The sequence below is a fragment of the Puntigrus tetrazona genome, chromosome 3 (genome assembly GCF_018831695.1).
Source record: "Puntigrus tetrazona isolate hp1 chromosome 3, ASM1883169v1, whole genome shotgun sequence".
NCBI classification, from domain to species: Eukaryota; Metazoa; Chordata; class Actinopteri; order Cypriniformes; family Cyprinidae; genus Puntigrus; species Puntigrus tetrazona.
The window spans coordinates 10,698,719-10,721,491 of record NC_056701.1 but is presented as its reverse complement, the minus strand read 5'-3'; the positions used below and the strand labels follow the sequence as shown (position 1 = coordinate 10,721,491).

At 39.1% G+C, this 22,773-nt stretch overlaps 2 protein-coding genes across 2 annotated transcripts in view; one reads left to right on the top strand and one right to left on the bottom strand.

Annotated features, from left to right (window-relative positions):
- The window catches only part of cacng2a (calcium channel, voltage-dependent, gamma subunit 2a), a 58,071-nt gene extending 47,906 nt beyond the window's left edge, over window positions 1–10,165 (bottom strand). Inside the window, exon 1 of the mRNA XM_043225671.1 lies at window positions 8,514–10,165. Coding sequence (XP_043081606.1) covers window positions 8,514–8,739 — 226 coding nt within the window. The 5' untranslated portion in view covers window positions 8,740–10,165. The remainder of the gene's footprint in view (window positions 1–8,513) is intronic.
- An 8,593-nt stretch (window positions 10,166–18,758) lies between these two features.
- On the top strand, window positions 18,759–22,499 carry apol (apolipoprotein L). Its single transcript, XM_043231907.1, has 5 exons — window positions 18,759–19,051; window positions 20,119–20,706; window positions 20,864–20,899; window positions 21,121–21,219; window positions 21,321–22,499. Exons 1-5 carry the CDS (start codon window positions 19,041–19,043, stop codon window positions 22,252–22,254), a joined length of 1,668 nt encoding a protein of 555 aa, XP_043087842.1. The 5' UTR covers window positions 18,759–19,040; the 3' UTR covers window positions 22,255–22,499.
- The last annotated feature ends 274 nt before the right edge of the window (window positions 22,500–22,773 follow it).

The following is a 22,773-nucleotide window of genomic DNA, read 5'->3' as shown; positions in this document are numbered from 1 at the left end:
CCATAGGATAAAAAAAAGATCTCATTAATTTCACCATTGACAGCGATGAGATTCAACGGCAATAAGAGAAAATGGAGAGCAAATGGAGTCATCTGCTTCTTAAATTGCTCTCTTGAGTAAAAGACTCAAGTAATCGCACATGTGTCTCCTTTAGAGTGTCACAAGAGATTTCAGTGTCACACGCGGCACTGAGATTGTCACACGCACACATATATACACAAAATATTATATATATATAATATATATATATATAATATAAAAAAATATTGTTAACTTCAATAACAGTATATGTGCAGAATGTTGTGTGTACATATTGATGGATGGATGATTGAACAAGACAAAAACTGTGCTCAGCAAAAGCTATATATATATATATATATATATATATATATATATATATATATATATATATATATATATATATATATATATATATATAAACACACGCACATAGTATGTGTATTGCAGCAACTGCTGAGCACTATATATACATACATAGAAATGAATCAGCATATTAGAATGATTTCTGAAGGATTGTGTACCAAGGCTGAAAATCTAATAAAATTGAATGTAACTGAAAAAAATAGGAATTCAAAAATTTTTACTATGGTACAGTACTGTGTTTTTGACCGAATAGATACAACCTTGGTGAGCATAAAACAAACAAAGAAATCTTACTGACCCTAAGTGTTTGAATGGTAGTGCACATATTTATATTATAGTGTATACTTTCTCTCTATATAAATACTTTTCTCTGTATGTCAATAAATGTATCACAAAGTATGACTGAGATCTCCATTAAGTTTGCTAAGCTATAAATTAGCAACTTTATTCCGTTTTTTATTTCATATACAGTTCTGTCCTAATTTCATCATACTTTATAAAAGAAAATTAAAACGTATGAAATTCAAACGTGCTTTGCAAGTTGATGGTATGCGGGTGTAAGTTGGGGTATCTGATCCCCTCACTTTAGTGATGCATGGTGTTTGGGTTCCTCTCTGACACAAAGCTAATGCGCTGTAATGGATTGCAAATGAACTGTGCCAAGGACACCACCAATTCATCACACCTGAGAGGGCTGCAGATTCCTCCGCCGCTATCGGGGGAAAAACAGCAAAACGCTTTGACTTAAAATGAATGGAACAGATATAGAGTTAATCAGCATTTATGGCGGGATTTCCTCTCGCTGCTTTAAATCTGCAAAATGGCCGTCAGAGAAGGGGCGGTGGGTTGGGGGCTAAATGAATGATCCCTTTTAAATGTTATCACGGAATTGGCCTAATGTCTACTTTGCAGTCTACAACAGTGGAAATGAGATCAATTCTATATAATTGGTCTAGAGAATTTGGCACTACACGCAAGAGTACAGAGTGAAATTCTATATCACAACACTACTCTCTGTGTAGAAGTGCATTTTGTTTTCTGCATGGCAAAAGGAGGTTTGTAGTAATTGGAGCAATGAAATGAGGTGCAGTTTATTCAAATCCCTTCTGAATCTATACTAAACACTTAGAACTTAAATCCTTTCTTTATTTTAAATGAACTATGTAGCTACTATAGACAGAATCTTTTTAAAGGTATAGTTGAAATCAGTATCAGTATTTACTCTGTCATCCTCACGTAAGTCCAAATGCATTTTTGATTCTTCAGCACATGACATAAGATATCAGAAAGGAATTTCACGGTGCTCTAATCTATACATTTAGTAAATTGAGCTCTTAATCTTAAAAAAAGACAAAACGTGCCATTAAAATAATCCATATTAATTATATTCCAGGTCTTCTGAAGTGACAGAAAAATCTTCTCTTCTGCCTTTCATCATAACATGCTTTGCTGCACCATATTTAAATGCGTTTAGAAAAGTAACATAAATAGATTAAATACAGACTACTATCCAGATGTCAGTGAGATTTTATTGTTTGAGATAAATTAATAAATATATTAATAAAGGATGCATTAAATGGATTAATAGTAATTCTGCTAAACTTTTCCTTATATTGGTATATACGAAGCAGATAATTTTAGATGTTGAACTTCTCTGCTTAGTTTAATGTGCCTTTGCTTATCTGTACTATTGCATTCATTCATCAGCGATAATCAGTGATGTTACAGTGTAGAGGCCATTCCCACACACACACACACAGATCCTGGGAGTGTCCTCTATCGATCTGTTTCCTGGGTCAAAGTGCAGAGAAATCACACAGCGCACCAGGGCCAAAAGCAACCAGGAAGCCTGTGTCATTCAATCCCGCTCGTTCCCCCTGATGAACGCTGCCCGCAGCTCTGGAGAAGATGAGTGGAGGAATGATGAATAACATCACTCGGCTCCTCCTACCCGTGACTGGACTGTCAAACAGTTACGTTTATGACCTTTTCTAATTTCACCACACCGTTTATAGTTTAAGAACGTTCCACCATCATTTAACCTTCCCTTACAGTTTGCAAATGAAGGAACCAAAGCAAATTGAATGCAGAAAAGCTCCTGAAAGGGATTTCGCTCATGCAGATGTGCATCCCCAGAAGAGGGTCAACTGAGTGGGGGAGACAGAAGTTCCAGAATAGCATGAGCACTCCTACACATGCATCTGCCAACCATCAGGTAGAAAGAAGCAAAAGCAGGAGAGAGAAAGCAAGCCATAGAGAAGAGAGAAGGCGAGAAATGAGATGTGGAACAGACTGTTCTGTTGCGCTCTGATCACTGCCGTCACATTCAACCTGCTTTCAGAGCTGAATCAGAATGAGGATGATTCAAGTGGTATTCCACCCGGGCCGTCTCCCAATCCAATATTAATAATGCCCCTGAGACCCTCATTATGTTCCCTCCTGTCTGAGCAGCAGAGGAGAATTTTGTCCTCTGATACTGGCAGAGGTTGTCTAGATGTCGCAAAAAAGAAAAAAGATCTGCCGTTTCGTCTGCGTGTCCTGCATTTGAGAAGTTCAAAATGAGAAGCGGCTTGCCAGTACATTAGTTCTAAATAAGATCATTATTCTTCTAAACAAATGGCCTCTGTCATTGTTTAAATGGACAGTGCACCCAAAAACAATTTAAGTACTGTCATCATTCACTCACCCTTATGTTACCCATATGACTTTCTTTTTTCTGTGGAACTCAAAAATATAAGCTGCAGGTTTCTAATTTTGAAGTGAACAAATGCAAATGTAATCGCATGGCTTCAAAAGACTTGGAACATCTGGAAACTTTTGGTTATTTTTTTTTTTTGAAAGTCAGGTTTAGAGGTTTTAAAATGTAAAAATGTCTCATAAAGATGGTTGCATTTATTTCATTAAAAAATATAGTGCAAACAAATAATACTGTAAAATATTACCATTTAGCTGTTTTCTGGAGTAATATTTTAAAATGAAATTCATATCTACAAAGTTTTCACCATTACTGCATTCCTTAGTGTTACATGATCCTAGAACTTTTATAACAATGTGAATATCCTTACTGTTGCATCGTTCAATTAAAAAAATCTTTGCATTCTAGCTACCTAACGAACTTTTGTGAACTTCCAATAATAACTTTTTATCGTTTTATCAACTGTCGTCATTTACTCACTTTGGCTCTCCCTTTAATGTCACGGCTGAATATATCAAGCTGGAAATAAGACAAGGCAATGAGAAAAGGCAATTGGATGAAACGGCTCTTCTGTTACAGGACGCTTTGACAGTGTATATGCTGCTCTTCCAGGATGTTTTTTTTTTGGTCTCCTACTGTTTATCACATCACTGGTGTTTATAGGATAAGTGGATCATAGCATTGAAGTGTTATAGAGAGTGGGCACGCCAAAGACAGTATGGCTGGACGTTTCCTTTGGTGAATGTAGAGCTGAGCTGGGCTGATTGTTTTGGGGCAAGTGGCCTGTGCGAGCGAACTGAAGCATGCAGTAGTGTCGTAATACTGCGTAATGCCACTCCGGACCTGGGTCATTAGCTGGGCAGATCCCTGCCAGGCTGGTAATCCTTATCTGATCAGTTTATGAGCGTAATCCGTCTCTACAGCAGCGCCAGGCTCGGCTAAGACTCACGGCTTGTCTGTCTACATCACACATACATAAAAATATGACCTTTTGAAACCAAAAAGTCTCACGCACGGCCATTCTGATCACGCGATTCACAAATACCACAAGTTCAGTCGACCTGGATGAGACCTCGCACACACGCACACACACACACACACACACACACACACACACACACTTGCTTACAAAGAGCAGATTTGAAAGCATGAAGAAGCGAGAGGTGAGAAAAATGCAGGAGTATTTTTCACCCCTCCTGCTGAGACGGCGCTGGTTATCTCTTCAAACACACGCTTTGGCCGCATGCGAGTGGAAAACACGCGCAGGAAGTCCATTCATTAGCAGCAGCCCCCCCGTGGCCCGGAAAATATTCACAGCGACTCATTCAGGAGAATGATCTCTCTTCTTGGGAAAGTTGCTGTCACAGAGATTGGGAATGATAAGTGTTGGGTGTGCGAGGAATATAACTGCGCCTCCTTTGTCACTGTACTTTGCTGTGCTGTTTCTGTGCTCTCGCTGTGCTGTGCCCTCACATCCATTGTTAGCGTAATGAAGATTAATAACGCAGATTACCTGTAGTTCTGCTGAAGTACACTTGGGTCTGAGTCACTACGGTAATGGCGGCCCACCTCATACTAGCTTGCGTTCTATCATGGCAATGTTTGTTCATGTGCACATGCATGCTCCGCAATGTCACGCTGATTCATATTTGCTTCCGCTCACTATAGGGACACATTTTAATCTGCAGTGGCACTGTAATGGCTCCGTGGGTGTCCAGAACAAGACCTTAACAAGCTGCCATCTTTCGGTGCGAGGTGTAGAAAGTGTATTGTGCTTTGCTTTTGTGTTGTAAAGAAATCGTAGAAACTTCGCCCTAATTATCTGGGTTGACACTTTTTGCTTTGTGATTGATGATGGAAATAAGAAAGCTATAAATGTGCAGGGCCCATTAAAAAGTATTTGGACATTTAAGCCTGCTTTAAAAGTTTATGAATTGTATTAGATAACAAGATGTCGGACTAAGTGGCATCTGCGAAGAGAAGATGCTAGATTTTTTTTCTCAGAAGTAACTACATTTCTTAAAAATGACTAATCGGCTGGTTTCAATTTTTCAGTCGGTTTAGCTCAAGATTATTATGTAGTTCATAATCCACTAGATTTGACAACAGAAGCATTGTACTGTGTTGATATGAAGGAACTTTATGTAGGTTTCTCTGGTGTTTTATCTGTGTTTACAAAATGCAATACAAAAGCAAATGCATGTATACGTAACAGAAAATGTACTGCTAATTTTAAGACAGGACGTCATCCATTTTTCTACAGATTATTTTCTAGCAGTGTGCATTTTATCCTTATTTTTTATGCCCGCGTCTATTGTTTTGTCATTTAAAACAAACAACAAACTGCATGTTTTTCTTATAGTGTGCTTGTGCTATTTATTTTAATAAATGCCTCTTGGTTTTTTTCTAATGACGTCCATATTTTAAGTATGCCTTCAAGGTGTTAAAACATTGTAAGTTCATTAAGAACAAAATAGATCTGCTGACATTAGAAATAAATGCAAATGTACTGAATGCAACTCTGAAATACAAGAGAATAAAAAGTCAATGGATACATGACCCAGCTACAAGAATAGCTTTAAATTTTTCAATAAACAGAATAAACTGTATAAATTATTTTTGCAGCATTGCTCAAAGGAGGCCGGTGTAAACCATTTCTGACATTAGCTTCATTTTAAGAAATGCATATAGATTACTGTTACGGAGCTTAAAGTATTACCTTTATTTAGCAAAGATGCATTACATTGATAAAATGTCACATTAAAATGCCGTTCTTTTTTCATTTCTATTCATCAAATAATCTTGAAAATTCTTGCTCTCCACAAAAATATTAAGCGGCACATTTTTTAGATATGACAATAATAAGAAATACTTCTTGAGTACCAAAATCAGCAAATTAGAATGATTTCTTAAGGATGGTGTGATACTGTAGATCTACATTCTAACATTTGTTAAAACAGAAACTGTTGTATTACGTTGTAATAATATTAATTCAAGCATTTTTCAAAAACACTTTAAAAAATCTCGACCCCAAATTTTTGAAATTAGTGTGCAATAAGTATACCAGCAATACTATAAAGATGTTTATGCTTTCCAAATATTGGCACCAATTTACATAGATTATGTAATATACATTAGTTCTTTGCTGTTTGAGCCAAGCTGTACAAGATATGCAAGTCTTTTTGTAGGTGTGATCCTCTGGATTGTTCTATAGCGTACTTATACGTGGGTGGGTGCGAGAGTAGATGTTAAATATCTGAAGCATTGCTAATATTGCTGAGGACAGTCCAGTGAGGGTGTTTCCCCTCTCTCATCAGTTTGGAGCACTCTAGGGACAGATTACACTAACACTCTTGCCCACCTGCATGCTGTAAATCTATTCCTCCCCAGCAAATCATCTTCTGCACTGACCACTGAGATTTACATCCTGGCCTGCCTACACACAGTCTATGAGATGGCAGTGCAAGACGGGCTCTGAGAGGCGGCACCTGCTTGATGAATACAAGCGTGTAGGTTGAGGGATAAGTGTTATTTACTGTTGCAGCTAATTGCTTTTGTCATAGTCTGAGCGTGAGACCTGTATGAGCCTGAACTGAGAACAGAAGGAATAGAGACGTCTCACATTTAAGCAGCACAATCCCCTTCTAATTAAGACTTATCATAGACCCACACCTAATTTCGCAAATGAGCTGACTGCAATCAACAATGTAAGTGCATGTTCCGCTATTTAAGTGTGCTGTTCATCCAGCGATCACTTTGCCTGTTCAGAAACCGCAGGATTTATTTCGTGACACACGCAGAAAGGCAGATGTTTCATTCTTCGGGGGTTCAGTTCTGCTGGCGGTTTATTAGCTGAACCGAATCGAATGATATTGCTATTCCAAAGAATTTGACCTCGGTGTACAATATCTGTGTAACTGAGAGCTAAAATGAATCGCAAATTACAACTGACTGACTGACTACCATGAGGACTTTCAGGGCGCCAGCGACACACGGACGCAATACAAAAGAAGCTGTTAGGAAATATTTTACATTGAAATGTCCATCAGGCCCCACTTGGATGGTTCTCGTGAAGCACCTTTGGATCCAAGAGATTCCTACGAATCAAAGTCTTTCAGGTCATTTGACAGATAAACCCTAAGGGTGAACTGACAGACAAAATTAAAAAGCAGATGTTAAGGACAAGCTCGCAGATGTGGTCAAAGTCACTCGTCTTGCCTTAGTCAACATATGGCTATGAGAACTCATGCTGTCAGAATGATGATCAAGTTCAGCATCCAGTCTCCTCTGTCAATATGCCTTGTAATTTAACTCATTTGACTCCATATAACGCCACACAGATTTTCCTCGATGGATCTTTCTGTGCTTTAGAAGCAGCAGAGGATGTGCACAGATAGCATATGGCCGTGTGCCTCAGAGACCCATGCAGTCCATCTTCTGTGCCTCCTCTGAGCCCTGGTGAGGATGAGGATTTGTTAAGCTCTGTGACCTCACAAGGTGACATTGCTAGGCCAAAGTCAGCAGTCAGTGCAGCCACTGAAGCATGACAGGAAATCAACAGTCTGTGTACGTTGACCCGACTTGCAGAGAGCACTTCTAAACATGGTGCATGCGTGTAGCGATATCTTCTTCAGGTGTTACTCAGTGGAAGTCCCAGTAGTGCATGCATGCGTTTATCTGCGTTTACGTCCATAACTTTCCCCTGTGGGAAGATCCATCTTAAAGAGATAGTTAACTAAATTGCAACTCGTCATACAATTTTTTCTTAGAAATAATGGTTCCAAAAGAGCCTATTTTTTTCTGGTTCCAACTAATACCTTTTGGAATCTTTTTCCACTGTAAAGAACTTTGCAATTTTTTTTCATGCAACCACAGATGCCTTTTACAAAAAAAATATACAGCAAAAAAGACGTTTTCCTTTCAACATATCTTCTTTTTTGTTCCACAGATGAAAGAAAGCCATTTGGGTGAGCATATGGTGACAAAATATTTATTTTTTGGTTAACCCAAAAAAACCTGGTAGCCCAGGTAGAGGATTTCCAGCCGGCCAAAGCTCTAGGTTGGTCATGAGCTGCAGCAAGAATACGTTTAACAAGTTAATAATAGCAATGCGTGTTTAAAACGTGGATCTGTAAACTTCTGTCGTATTATTGTAACACCCCGTGCTATAACAGACAGCGGTGTGTTTGAGCTATCTGTCAAAGCAGACCCTGTTTAACATCGTTTTAGTATCGTGCACCGCTGTCGCTGTCCGTGGTTCTGAACGCGGAGCTGTTAAACCATCACGAGAGCAGGCGGCAGGCCTAAGATGCGTTTCCGTAACAACCGACACGAACACGTGTGCGCACGACGAGATGGACCCACTAATGCAAATGCCGGACCGCTAAACGTCATCGGCTGGATAAACGAGAGCACACGACGAGAGTCGCCTTACCTTCCAAGCAACATGTCCTCCACAGTCCCGAGTGGGTCATCACCTCTTCGTTCTTCTTGCTGGTCTCGTTCTCGTTGTTGCTCTTGATCTTACACACGCCGCGCGAGTACAGCCAGTAGTCCGTGCCCACCGCGATGGTCATGAGACTGAAGGCGGCGAACGCACCCACCGTGGTCAATAACATCTGAACTCCGCGGTCAAACACACCCATGTTTCCGCATTCCATGAAAGGGGGACCCCCTTTCCTCTTGATGTATAGGAAATAAATATTTGAAAATTTACGGGACCAAACCAAATTAAAAAAATGGGATATATTTGAGCGAAAGGAGGGGGAAGGGGGAGGATGCGGTAGGAACCTTATGGTTGCGTTTGGGTGAGAACCGATTAAGGGAGAAATAGGTGAGCCTTTCTGGCTTCTTCGTTTTGTTTTTGGAGCGGAACGGTACGCTTTCCGCACTGTTCCAACAAAGAGCAGTATCGCCGTCCTAAATCGTTTGCCCTTGTCTTATTGTCTCTAAACGAGGTGAGATATGCAGCAGCTAGTGCTACAGCTTAAACTTACACGAACATTCGCGCTGCAAAGCCACTAATCAAAGATAATAATTAATTGCCGAGGCCTTTAATAATGGCCCGAGCATGTCATTCAAACGCCACAGCAATTAAGCCGATGCTGAACAATGCTCGGTTTTAATTATGACTATTTAGGCGCGTAGATTTGACGCGTTAGGAATCGAGGATAAATACTGGTTTAGGAAGAATGTGGAATTCGGACTGGCGTTGATGGAGCAGTGGAAGGCTTTGCTTCGGATCGGAATATATCTAAACAATTCGATGTGTTACAACAACTGTTGACCTACGTAGCTGCTTAACAAACACGCCGTCCTCTCTTAACACGGCTAAGCATATCCTAGTCTGTTCTAATCAAGAGGGAAAGACGCAGAGAGGAAGAAGAAGAAAAAAACCCAGAAAGGACAGGGAAAGCTCTATTCGAGTGCAGGAGCAGAAAAAAATACAGGATAGATGGATGGATGGCCAGGATAGTCCAGTTCAAAACCAACAAAAAAAAGAATGTCCAGGTGAATCAAAATCTGCTGCCGCCGCTCTCGCGTCAATTTGACAAATCAAGTCAACGATGGAATGACAGAATTCATCGAGAACGAAACATAAATGAGCAAAATGGAATAATAAAATAAAGCACTACTATATATCCTTTTTCCTAAAATTCTGATCCCCAGTTTCCATATGTATCTCCTAGCTCTTTGAAGGTCTCTTCCGAAAATGGCAATCTGCTGTTGAATATGGTGCCGTCGAAGATCCGGTTAGAGCAGGGAGCATCCAGCAGAACGAGCCGACCATTACTAGTCATAGAGCCGGCTAGAGGAGACCGAGAAGGCGGAGGCGCCGGAACTGCTGTGGTCTACACCCGCCGCTGATGCTCGCTTATCCAAATCCGCGCTGGCTTTCTCGCACCCAGAACCGTCCCGCTTGCAGAGCCCTTGCGCCATGTAAAAGACAAAAAGACCTGAGAATGAGGAACGTGGTGTGCTGGGAAAGGAGGATACGGGTCTGCTTCGGTCCCCTTTGCTTGTGTGCTAGTGAAGATTTGGGAGAGGGATGTAGGCAGGCGTGCTGTGGCTCGGAAAGAGGAAGGGAGAGAGAGAGAGAGAGAGAGCGAGAGAGAGAGAGAGAGAGAGAGAGAGAGAGGACGAGAGAGAGAAAATTATACAACAGAGAAGGGATGTGCGGCGACAGAAAAGGGTGCAGTTAAAACTCTTATTTGGACGGAGCGAAACACATGGATATGAACGCGTTCTCGAACGAATAACGGTTTGAAACGACGCATACACGCTGGGTTGTAGCAGACTGCATGTTATGCGTATTATGTAATTTTTTTTTTTTTTTACACAAACATTAAAGATCCTCTTATTAGTATGATAGCCTGCGTTACAGTTTAATACAGCCTACACGAAATCTACACTCGACCAGCTAACCATTAATTATATATAGACGTTTTAAAAACACAATTTTTAATTAATTTTTAATTAATATTAAATAAACGAATATAAATAAATGTAAAAAATATATAACTATTATAGGACTTCTATTTTGTATGATTCTAATCTCCACGAAAGCGTTCGATGGCCGTACTGTTGCCATGGTTACCAGCTCAGACGATCGCAAATTCTGTTCGCACTCTTTTAACGTATTGCAATTTAAAATAGCATTTGCGCTTAATTTCTAAAATCTTTGAGATAATAAATTGACATATGAAACGGCACGAATGTATGGTTTAAAGACCGTTGCCCCTGCTTTCCCAGCATTTTAATGCAGTTCGCACAGCGTAAGCTATTTCTTTTTGAGTTGTCCTCCTGCACCTCCAGCAATACAATTTTTATTGACTTATTTGCCATTCATATTGATTGCATGTTCTTAATACATCATCCTTATTCATCGTCCCATTGCCCACTTCATAAAGAATACGTATCTCATCAGTTCAATGGTTGATAAAAAAAATAACACATAATATCATAATAGCTTTGTCTATTAAAAAACAAAAGTGAGAAAAAGACTTATTTCCTGTGTGCACTGGCGTCTGTGCAAAGGAATGCAAAGCCGCATAATATAGCACGTTACCATGCCAGAGCCTCCTTTAGAGCCCTTTTAAGTTTCATGCATACAGCAACCGACTCTACCGCCCCCTTCTCCTGACCAAAGGACATGCTTAAAATTCTAGTCTGGTACAGTGCTGGACCACTCCGGATTCAAAGCGCAGACGACAGATGAGGAGAGCACACTGACAGATACAGAGAGGAAGGGGACGGGAATATATAGGGTAGTAGATTTGCCGAAGCAGGGAATTGGGCAGCGTGATTTCAGATTTGCAGAAGATAAAAATATAGCATCTAGGAAATTTGTTCGCGTGCACAAGCATACATGCATCCGATACCTGGTTGTGGGGCATGAGGATGGGTGTAAATGTAATGTCAGGGGACATGATATGATAATGAGGTATGATAGCGTGGCGTTAGCGCATGAGAAAGTGGTGCAGACTGGCTGGTCTCCATCATTAGTCTCTGTGTGTTTGCCCACTCTGTTCCTGCACACTAATCCGGCCTCTATTAGCTGTGTCATGATCACTGGAATGAACAATGAGCAAACAGGAGTTCTGGCTTTGGCCACTGAGCCTGAGTATGTGATCTACTGTGAACCGGCGGGGAATGATTAAACGGACATAAGCGAATGCGTGTTTTAGAGACGTCATTAATGCTATATAACGTCAACATACGATATCAAATCTCGGCCACATTAGTGTCAGAAATTTGCCTGAAGTGAACCTATCGTAGGCAACGGAGTATATTTACTGTGAAATATTACCTGTGCTACCGCTGTGCCTATTATGAGTTTACGGCTAACATTTTGAGGTGCATGGAGTTTATTATCAGAGGCTTTAAAGCGATACTGAAATTCAGTGCAGCTTCATTATCCCTGAGCAGTTGGGGGCCGTCATGTGGTTTTGGAGTTGCTGCTAAAACGGCTCTCTGATGGCGTGGCTCCCGCTGGTTATGGGCTTCACTGGCACATGGAAAACTCCGGAATTCATTCCCTATGATTGAGGTCCGTGATCACGGGGCGTACTTCCCACGTGGACCTTTAATGTCAGCTAAACATTAGCCTGCAAAAGACCAGCGCTAATCAACTGCTTGTTAAAACACCCCTTGAGTATTGGCTTAAGCAATGCTTAAAGTGAATTGTGCTCTGCAGAAAAGAGAGAGGACGTGAACGAGTCGCGGAAATGCAAAGGATAAGGTAGCTCTTTGAACTGCCTCCTTTTTTGTGGTTTCGTTAATTGGATGTGATTATGTGGAGTCACTCGGTAAAACTCGCCTCGGGGCACACTCTGTCTTAGGGGTAGACACTATTTCCCTCTGCTGAAGGTCCCGTAGATAATTAATACACCGCTTTTCGATACCTCTTGCCTTTTGTGTTGCCATTTGGTCAAACACAGCAGTCTAGATCTAGCTTTTTGACATTTTGAATGAACACATAACAAGAAACTAGTGCCTGCAAAGTCTCAGTGTCGGCCTATCATTCTTTTGAATACACCATGGATGATTTGGTTAAAAATGCATGTTTAGAGTGTTAACTGCTTTATTGTGTGTACTTTTTATTCCTTTAATAAAAAAAATACACATTTACATTTTTGTAAAATATTAAAAAAAATTGATTCATTTTTAAATAATAATGAATTCTGAACTACATTCTAATTGTAAACAAGCCAGTTCAACTAAAAAGAAAAATTCTGTCAACATAAACTTGTCACAAAAGACAATGTTTGGTTCATATACTGTATGTACACTGTATATACTGCTTTGTTTTCATTATATTTTATTTTATTTATGTTTTGTGAAAGTGGGGTTCAATGCTTTTATTTTTCAAAATACATTTAAGTGTTATGTTTAGATAAATGATCCAATTAAAATGTGCACAAAGAGAGCACATTTATTACTTTATTACTTTCCATTTTAAGTACATAAAACGTTTTGTTTTGGGTTTTTTCCACATAAAAATTTGGTTCTTCAGTGGTTCTTTGGGGTGGTTAAGATGTTATACCAGTTAAGCCACTGTATAGTTTCTCTCTTAGTCCCTTAGTTTAGTAGGGGAAAGGACTAAAAAAACATTAAAATGCAGTGTATTTCTCGAAGGTGACCTTTACTCAACCTTTTTGCCCCAAGGTCCCCCATATATTCCAATATTCTAGGGTCCCCAAACAAATCTTTTTAACGTCAGAAAAGCATAAAAGTGATTCCGCTTTTGCAATTGTAATGAATACCCATAATATATCATAATATATCTAAAATCAAGGAGAATGGGGTTCCTCTTATGGTTCTACATACCACCGTTTGACAAAAATGTAACATTTGAATCTATTTTTGCTTGACTAGGGTTTCCTTGCGTTGCGTAATTTTGCTGCTATTGTGTGCTCTACTGCTCTGTTGAGCACCATTCAACTATAACTTGACAAACGGTTAGAAACAACCAAACATTTAACTACGCCGAGGCAGTACTTCAAGCGCGTGGCTCTATCAACAGGCTGTACTTGGCGCCTATAGCTTGTTGCCTTACACACTGACACCAGCTACTGAGGACGCAGCAGGTGAGTATGTCTGACAGCAATGCCCCGAAGCGGTTTTTTATGTATTTGCACTGAGATATAATGCTTTATTCAATTTCTTTACTAAATAAACAAATACAAATCGTATGCTAAAAAAGGTATTGCGGAAAAATCTTGTCATTGGAATCCTGAGGATTGTAGAGTGGTGATACACTGCTCGGGATGAGGAAGCTACTGTATTGCCTGAGGGGAGACACTGACATACAACACAGTATATGACTGCGGCTGACAGCCTCACACTTCTGACTTACCATCTGCCTTCACCAATTCGGCTCCTATTTTGGTGTTTGTACCCAGACACACAAATACACACTGGACCTTAGCAATCTTCCCTCTAGCGAACTATTTTGCTGTAACTACTTCCCCTGACGTCAGTACAGTGGACTAGAATGCCCTCTTTTCCTCTTATGTGGGGCAGAATTTAGCTGGATGAACAGGCCGAGCTATTTGCCTGTCAACCCAAACTTTTAATAGAAAAATCCTTGCCGTTTCTTTTTTTCAGAATTTGAAAAAAAAAGTCCTGTGCATGATGTAATCTCCTTCCCTCTCTCTCTCTCTTTTCCATATTCTCTCGATTCTCCCACCAACCCCTCTTTCCCGCTCCCCGTTACCTTGTGTGTGAATCTCCATCCTGTTCTCAGGCTAGGGAGAACAGAGCTGAGGGAGAATCAATATGTTTTCAATTTGCAGCAGCGACTTGCTCCCTCGCATTCTAATTACAGCTTCTGCTCTTTCTAAGTCTCTCGGCAAGAGAACGAGGGAGAGAGACGCCACACTGCCACCACCATTCACGGCATCTCTTAAACATCCAGCGGCTGCAGTCGGTTTCAACTGTCATAACGTCATGCTGAATATGAGGTCATAACTGCATTATGTAATTATTACAGAAGCCAATCAGAAGGGAAAAAATGCAAGACACACTACTATATATCTGTCAGTCTGTCATCTATTGGTCTGTCTTTCTGTCCACACATCTATCTATCTATCTATCTATCTATCTATCTATCTATCTATCTATCTATCTATCTATCTATCTATCTATCTATCTATCTATCTATCTGTCTGTCTATCTGTCTGTCTGTCTATCTATCTATCAGGATACCTTAGCATACCCATTCAAAATACCTTAAAACTACTTAGCGAACACCTAACAACGCCCTGGCAACCACCAAAAAAAAAAAACACCTTTGCTATACAGCTAAAATTTTGTCCAGGCAACCACTATTTGCATTTTCTTCTGGAAAACAAAAAACTGTTAGTATAAGACCTTCTTCTTTAAAACTACTTCAAGTAATTTTTTGCCTTTTATATTTGTTTAAGAAATCAGTAGAGTCTATTTTCGATTCTTTGAACCAGTATGGAAATAAAAAAACAAACCAGCCCGACAAAGAATAAAGTTACTTGTGGTGCCGCCGTGTGATGCGGTCTTGTATGAATGAAAGAGACATCAGTGGAACAAAGAAATAAAGCATCGGTATAGGCAAAATTTACACAGGGGCTCTGTTTCCATGGCAATGGCAGACATAACCTTACCCCTCCGCACGCATACACTCCCTCACACAGACACTGATAAATACCAGGTATTACATGCTTCTTCATGTGTGTATCATAAAGCTCACCCCAGGTTAGGATCTCTTTATTCTTCTACTCTCATTGATGCCCCGAGAGAGAATATTGTTTTGGGTGTGCGACATGATTGTAAAAGTGTTTCATGGCATAAATGATGCCGCTTGTTTATAGCATGAGACAGTGGTTTATCAAGATAAATAACACTTTGCAATTTACAGTTTTATTGTTCCCGCTGTCTCCTTGGTTTTTATTAAGTTGACTAAATTGATTAAACGGAACCCCAATGCTCTAAAATATGCAGAAACATGAGGTTGGATGTTTTACTGAAGCCCTCACGCTCTTGTCCATCTGCAACGCTGTTTCTGCTTTGAAACAAATGTGGACTTGCCATCATTTACCATCTGCCACAATAAGAAAGAAAGAAAGACGAACACTTAACATAAAAACCGGTTCGATGCATTGGTGCAGTGATCCAAAGTTACGCATATTATATTCACACATCTAATATTATAACACAAACACTGCAGGTGACATTGTTAGTTTGTTTCTATATAATTAATAAGATTGGGTTTTTTTTTTTCTTTTTTTTAAAGGAGGGTATACGGTTTTAAGGTGGTGCTAACATGCACACGGGCTGCAACCAATCAAATTCTGCTTGCTTCAGTGATATTGGGATACTTGACCTTCCCAACTACTCCTTTCCCAGGAAGACTTCTCAATCCAATCCAATTAGTCTAACAGTGTGTCACCACTACACCAGCTCTGAGTACTATAAACACACAGCGGGAAGCCTCCACACATACTCTCACACACATATAGCCAATCATTCACATGCGTAATGCATTCAGTTTAAGTGAAATTCACGTTTTATAAGACACAACGTTTTCCATGCTTTTCTATGTCATGATTCTTTTCTGCTGCTTCTGATTTATACATTCTCAGAGATTTTTTTTGTGTGTGTAAGTTGTGTAGGGTGTAACAGTGATTATTTACCAAACACATGGACAAATGTATAATATCTGAATATGTATACTATAAGAAAAAATTGATAATTTTGCTTTACAGTTGTGGCGCATGTTGCTTTATAGTTATTTTATAGCGCCATCGTGTGGACTGTATTGTACAATTCAGAATACAGAAAACATGACAGAAATCAAGTATCTCCAATCAGAGCGTCTGAATCTGGATTATAACTGTAATGTATGAAATGTAGGTCTGTTTTTTTTTAATTGAAGGATGTCATAGTAGTTTAATAAAATACTGGCAGCTGTGGTCAGTGAGATCAGTGAATCAGGCCATTTTGTAATGATTATGTTAGCATCAGTAAATAATTATCATCATCTGATAGCGTATATTATTAAACTTATTATTTATTTATTTATTTTACCATAACAAATATGCTTCACAAACACACATTTACAGCAGCCAGAAAGCATGCTAAAACGGCCGGAGCCCAACTAATGCAAACACGAACCGCCAAAATGTTACCGATAAACTAAATATTATTTTCAATAAACTTATCTATCTCCATATGTTCTATTCATTCAAAATTGAAACTTCTGTACGACAGAGAAAAGTCTGTGAATCTGCTTTTTAACAGTCGGTGTTCATCGGTGTCTGAATTCACTCATTTGTTTTCCTTCACTCTGTCAAGCAGACTTGAATTATTAAAAATCCAACTGTATGAAAAAGCAACAACATAAAATAAGGATGTAATTATCAACCAGGGCTTGTTTATAGTATTGCAGAAGAATGAATATTGTTTAGCACTATTTGACTTATCTTTATTACAAAGCACGCAGTGTAAAAATCACTTCATAATTACATTATTTATTAATAAATAAAAAAAAAGAAGTGTGCCACCCTACTCAACTATAGTTAACTGTTTAATATAAACAACTTCAGATTTGCTTCTCCTCTTTTGATCTTGAAATATGTAAACATCAGTAGCTACATCAATAGTTTATTCGAGTTATAAATGAAAAAAAAAAGCTTTGTTACATTTTTTGAATCATCCTTGAATCATCTCAAAACAATATTCATGCAAATTCGTAGCAGTACCTGCTAAATCTTGCTTAGTTCCTCTCTCAAAAATAAACATCTGTACCAATAAACATGTCAGTGGCATCAGATTGACAAGTCCTCGTGTCATTGTGTACGGATAAGGCATAACAGTGTACTCTGGAGAGATGTTCTGATGTGCAATATTTATATATTGTAATTTTTGTAGGTTAGACCTCAGTGTACGTGGGAGTTTTATCGCAAGAGACTGTACAAGATTGACATTTACTCTTTTACTGTTCGTACTGTAACAAAAGTAGAAATGTGAACATTGGACAATCTCCTTAGGGAAAACTGTACATGCTGTGCTGTAGGAATTACAGTGCAGTCTTCCTGCACCTCCTGACTGAGCATGCGGTCTGCAAGTGTGGATTTTATGTCATCAGAAACACGCATATGTCCTCGGTCTCTTCTGCCTCTTCCTCTGTTTTGCCTCACAACTCCTCCGCCACGCAGTCTCACTCCTCTTCCTTTTCTTCTTCTCTCTGGCTGTTGACCCCATCCAATTCCTTGCCCTTCCATTGTCAGTCATTTTAACATCGTGTTGTGCTTTGGATATTTATATGTATACATATACTTGTCAGTTGATGGTTCATGAGATGCTCTTACATTAGAGAAGGTCAAGATTTTACCTGGGAGCTATTTATCAATTCAGGACAGATTTAGAGAAAAAAAAAAAGGAAATGTATAGAAATATGCTTGATATATTATGATAGCTTGTTCAACCATTTTGCATGTAAAGGCTTATGCTTATGGACAGTTGCCTAAATGTTGTTGGGGTGAGACTATTCAACAGAGACCCATTATAATACATTTTGATCAACATGACATAAGCAATTGATAATGTAGGAAACAGTACATAAACATTTGCATGAATTTACCAAAGCATTTGCTACATGTAAACTTCTGAGCACAAGGGTTTATAAAATTATACATCGATATCCTGTATAGGCCTCTTTTATTTTTAAAGCTAGCCATCTAACCTTTGATTTGACATTTTATGATGAATACTGGAAGAAAAAAATGCTTAATAATGCTATAAATGTTGCAGATATACTTTTTAAAATAACTTTTAGGTCTCCTCTTAACCATTTACAAGTCTGGATATTGTTCCACACTAAAGAGCGACTGCTTAACCGAATGTAGCTATGCTAAAAACAGTCATCCATTTGAATGCAAAAATAGCTCATTTACATCTCGACATTTTTTGATACCGAAAAGCTCTTTTGCAGTATCAAACTTTTATAACACTGATCTAAATTCAAATTGCTCAATTTCATTTTCGTGCTGCTGTCTCTGCTCCGTGCTAGTCGAGAGTACAAACAAGTCACCGTTTTGTTATACAGGCCTTGGCGTAGTTTACTTCACCCTCGCATGGACGGAACAAATACTTTATTGTCCCAACAGGCGTGTGAGTCGTGGAATGTCAGAGTCATCAGTATACAATGCGCTTTTTATACGATAAAGGGTTGGTGACGGGGGAAAAAAAGAGTAGTGCTAACTTGTGATAGTAGCATTTCTGTTTCAAGTGCGTTAAACCGGTTGTTAACGTATTTTGCAGCCTCTGTGGCGACTGGCGGCGCAATGGAAGCGAAGAAGAGAAAGCGAAACTTAAACCTCCGTCCGAAGGAGTGAAAACAAAAGACTCTCCAGGTTTCTCACCTCAGTTTGGCGAGAGTCAGTATCACAACTTTGCATCTGCAGACTAGGCTACTTTAAAAACGATGGGCACCAGGTGGGTATTATTTGAAATCTTTAAATCAATACAGTTCTTTGTTTGTTGTTTATTAGCCACAAAAAAAGTTGAGGAAAGTATAAAAAGCGATGCCGTATGCCATATTTCTCAAACAGAAAAAAATCAAAAACAAAAACACAAAGTGTAACGTAAACACGTCGTTAAAGTCTAAAATACGTTTTAACGTGAGTTAAGATGCTTATAACCAGTTTGGCGATGTTTAAGGAGTTTAACACTACTTTTTTTCAGGTTAGCTATTATCACATTACAAAACGAATCAACCTGGAATGCAGAAAAACTAGCTAGCTAGCTGTATTTAGTTATATGTCTTTGTTTGGCGTGCGAAAATGAAAAAAAGTGTATTATTGTTTAATAACTTTGGGTTCTGCACTGTAAAAAAAAAAGTCAAATTTAACACTAAATTAATTTTTCTATTTCTATATGAGTTTGACTAAAACTGAAAGTGAAATGCAGATTTTAGGCTTCAAAGTATTGGTAGTAAAAAAAAACACACACACACAAAATGTGGCATTATCAGCATTGAAGGAGGTTTGCCATTATTTCCTCTTGATGATCCTTCAACATACTGTTTGACATTACATTGAGTTATACATGTGTGATTATATACATTAAGAGGATGCTACTTACATACCAAATACCTAAAAGTAGTGGACTGTGACCACCCTAGATATTTGAGGGAACACATCCTTCCAATATTTAAACTAATGGTCCTTCAGTACAGTTTGCTGAATGGCAGATTCATGAACTAAAATACTTGGTGATATCCATAACACAAATTGGGTTGTTTGCCAAATATGCCTCTGAGCGTGTAAGAACAAAACCCAATTATGAAACTGAACACCCCACAAAAAAACTGTAGTCAAGAACTTAACCTAGATATTATCTTAGAAGGAGCTACAGAATTATGTGTCAGCTAAAGATGACCTACTTAGTAGTTTAAGCTGTTATTCCAGAACTGTTTTAAAATGCATGAATCATATTAATTCCGATAAGAAATATCATTGTTACTAACTAATTTTCTCTGTTTTGATTTTGTTTTGACTTAGGGAACAGCTACAGGAGCTCCTGTCAGAGTATGTAGAAGACACGCTTATCTGCATTTCAACAGTGAGGGAGTTCTGTGACAAACAACAAAAATGGTCCCTTCAGAGAGAGACAGAGCTGGATAACATGAGAGACATCAAGGACAGAGTTGACCAGGTCAGCCTTAAGTTTGACCATGTTAAGCGCTCCGAGAACAAAGCCAAGGCGTTTGGGGAATACCTGTGGAGTGGTTTAACTCAAGTCACAGCTGACTCCAGATACCTGGAGTTGGAGAAGGAACTGGGCGCCGTCCTGAAGGACACGCTTGAGGGGCTGGAGAAACTTGATCACTTTCTGGATGCAATGGAGAAGCTCACAGTGACCTCCCTCTTTGTCTTCATTGGACAGAGCTTCTTGCCAAAAGAAGCGAGTCCTGAAAGTGTGCGTTCAGTCATCACAGCTGCCAGAATGGCTTCTCCTCTCCTCATCCACTTTAAACGAAATGCAGAAACTTTCTTCCTTCCTTCACTCAATAATCTGGATGTCCTGGCCTTTCAACTAGACAAATACATACGTATCACTGAACAAATCTGTGAGAAGATGGAGAAAAAGTATGTTTCTGATATTTTTGCAATGCTGATTTTAAAAGTTATTTGATTAATAAAAATCTTAATATGCAAAAATTTAATCATGTCAGCATTATGTACTAAATCGTTGAGACGTTTATTCAGTTATTCATATTTTTATGCATTTATTTTTTTCTCACAGATCTAAGAGTGTGTTTTGGTTTGAAGATATCCATAGGTAAGTAATTATAAATAATACATTAAGATGGGGTAAGGTTCAAACATCTTCAAATAACTGAATTTATAGTTTTTATAATAATCACTAAAATATATACCTATACAATTATACTGTCAATTTATGTTCCTTAATATAATGGCTGATTCATCTTTCTGTACAACGCAAACATGCCTTGTGAGTTTGTTTGTTGAGTGTTTATTAATAATTCTGAAACTGTTCAGTCTTAAGAAGGGTGAGCCTGTAGTGAAGTTCAGCTTGAACTTAAGTGAGGACTCCATGCAAAAAATGCTTGATCATTTGAAGCAGCTGTGCAAAATAAGGTGAGACCTTTCTTTTCTGCGTCATGATAAGCTGATTTCTTCACTCTCAGGTGTATTGTCAAGGGTCACTGTAAACTATAATCTTTCCTATTATTCTGTAGGATGGACCAGCACACCAGACTGACCTTCATTTTTCAGGAGCATGCTCAGCCCTTCATTGGTGTATTTAGTCAGCGTTGCTCTAGGATGGAGCAGTTTCTGTCAGATCTGGAGGAGAGCGCAGTTCAGTTGGACAGGATGAAGATGGGAGCCAGTATCTCCACTGTGGCTGGCAGTTCAGTGGGCATAGCAGGGGGAGTCTTGTCCATCGTTGGTCTTGCTCTTGCTCCCGTCACTGCAGGAGTGTCGCTGGCTCTGACGCTGACTGGTGTCAGTCTAGGGATGACCAGTGGAGTAAATAGTGTCGTCACAGGCATCACTGAGGCAGCAGTCAACAGCCATCATGGGAAAAATGCGCAGAACATTTTCCAGAGATACATGGATGATGTGGGGAAGATTCTAGACTGTCTGGAGCAGGCCAGTAATGAGGAGCGTTTAGAAGGGCTTGATGTTGTAGACATGTTTGGAGCTGGAAAGTTGATAGCTCGTGCAGGAGGCGTGGCCAAAGGTATTGATGCCCTGGTAGATGCAGCTTCAGCTGTCAAGGTTCTCAAAACTGAGGAGGTGATTGCGACTGCAGCCAAGGTTGGGCTCCAGGAGGCGCAAAGTGCTCGGAGCATTCCCAAACTGGCTGCAGACCTGCCCGACATTGGGCAGCTGGCGAAAGGGACGCCACTAGCGCTTTCAAAGTCTGCTAGAGCTGGATTTATCACTCTAAATGCCCTCTTCATTGGCTTAGATGTCCTATTTATTTGCAAAGACAGCATAAGTCTGGCCAAAGGAAGCAAGAGTGAAGCCTCTCAACTCATCCGCTCCAGAGCAGCTCTGTGGAAATCTGAGCTGGAGGCCTGGCAGAAGATCCATGATTCCTTATGCATTGGGATATGGAGGTTTAGGAGGAGCCAGGAAGTGGTGGAGCAACTCTTTCTGCCTTAAATTGGTTATTTGCTGCTAAAGTACTTTTCAATATTCAAGAAGAATTGAGATAAACATTAAACCATCCATTCCTGTTAGATCTTCTGTCCTGGAACACTAATCTGTTATCAACATTTATGTCTTTTTAAGCTTTCTGACTTGTTAATAATTCATTTTAGTAAAAATGTAAGCACATAATACATGAATGTTAATATATATATATATATATATATATATATATATATATATATATATATATATATAAATATACATGTACATATGATTTACACCGTCAAATCATTTTTTTGTATGACAGATTAAAAAATGAATTGCATTAATGTTTGTGTGTTATGTGTCAAGGACATATGATTTAAAATGGAATGTTTATATTTTAGATAAGTTGTTTGGTTTCATCTCATTTGGAGATCAGAGTGTAAGTTTGTGCAGTTTATCATGTGTTGTTTGCTCTTAGGGTGGTGTGTGAGTTTCAAGTGCTTCAGTTAAACACTGACAGATCGAGTGACATGATAAAATTGGTGC

Coding starts and splice junctions, on each gene's coding strand:
- apol (XM_043231907.1), top strand. Junction 20,707..20,863: donor TGTGAGAAGATGGAGAAAAA/GTATGTTTCTGA, acceptor TTTTTCTCACAG/ATCTAAGAGTGTGTTTTGGT. Junction 21,220..21,320: donor AAGCAGCTGTGCAAAATAAG/GTGAGACCTTTC, acceptor ATTATTCTGTAG/GATGGACCAGCACACCAGAC.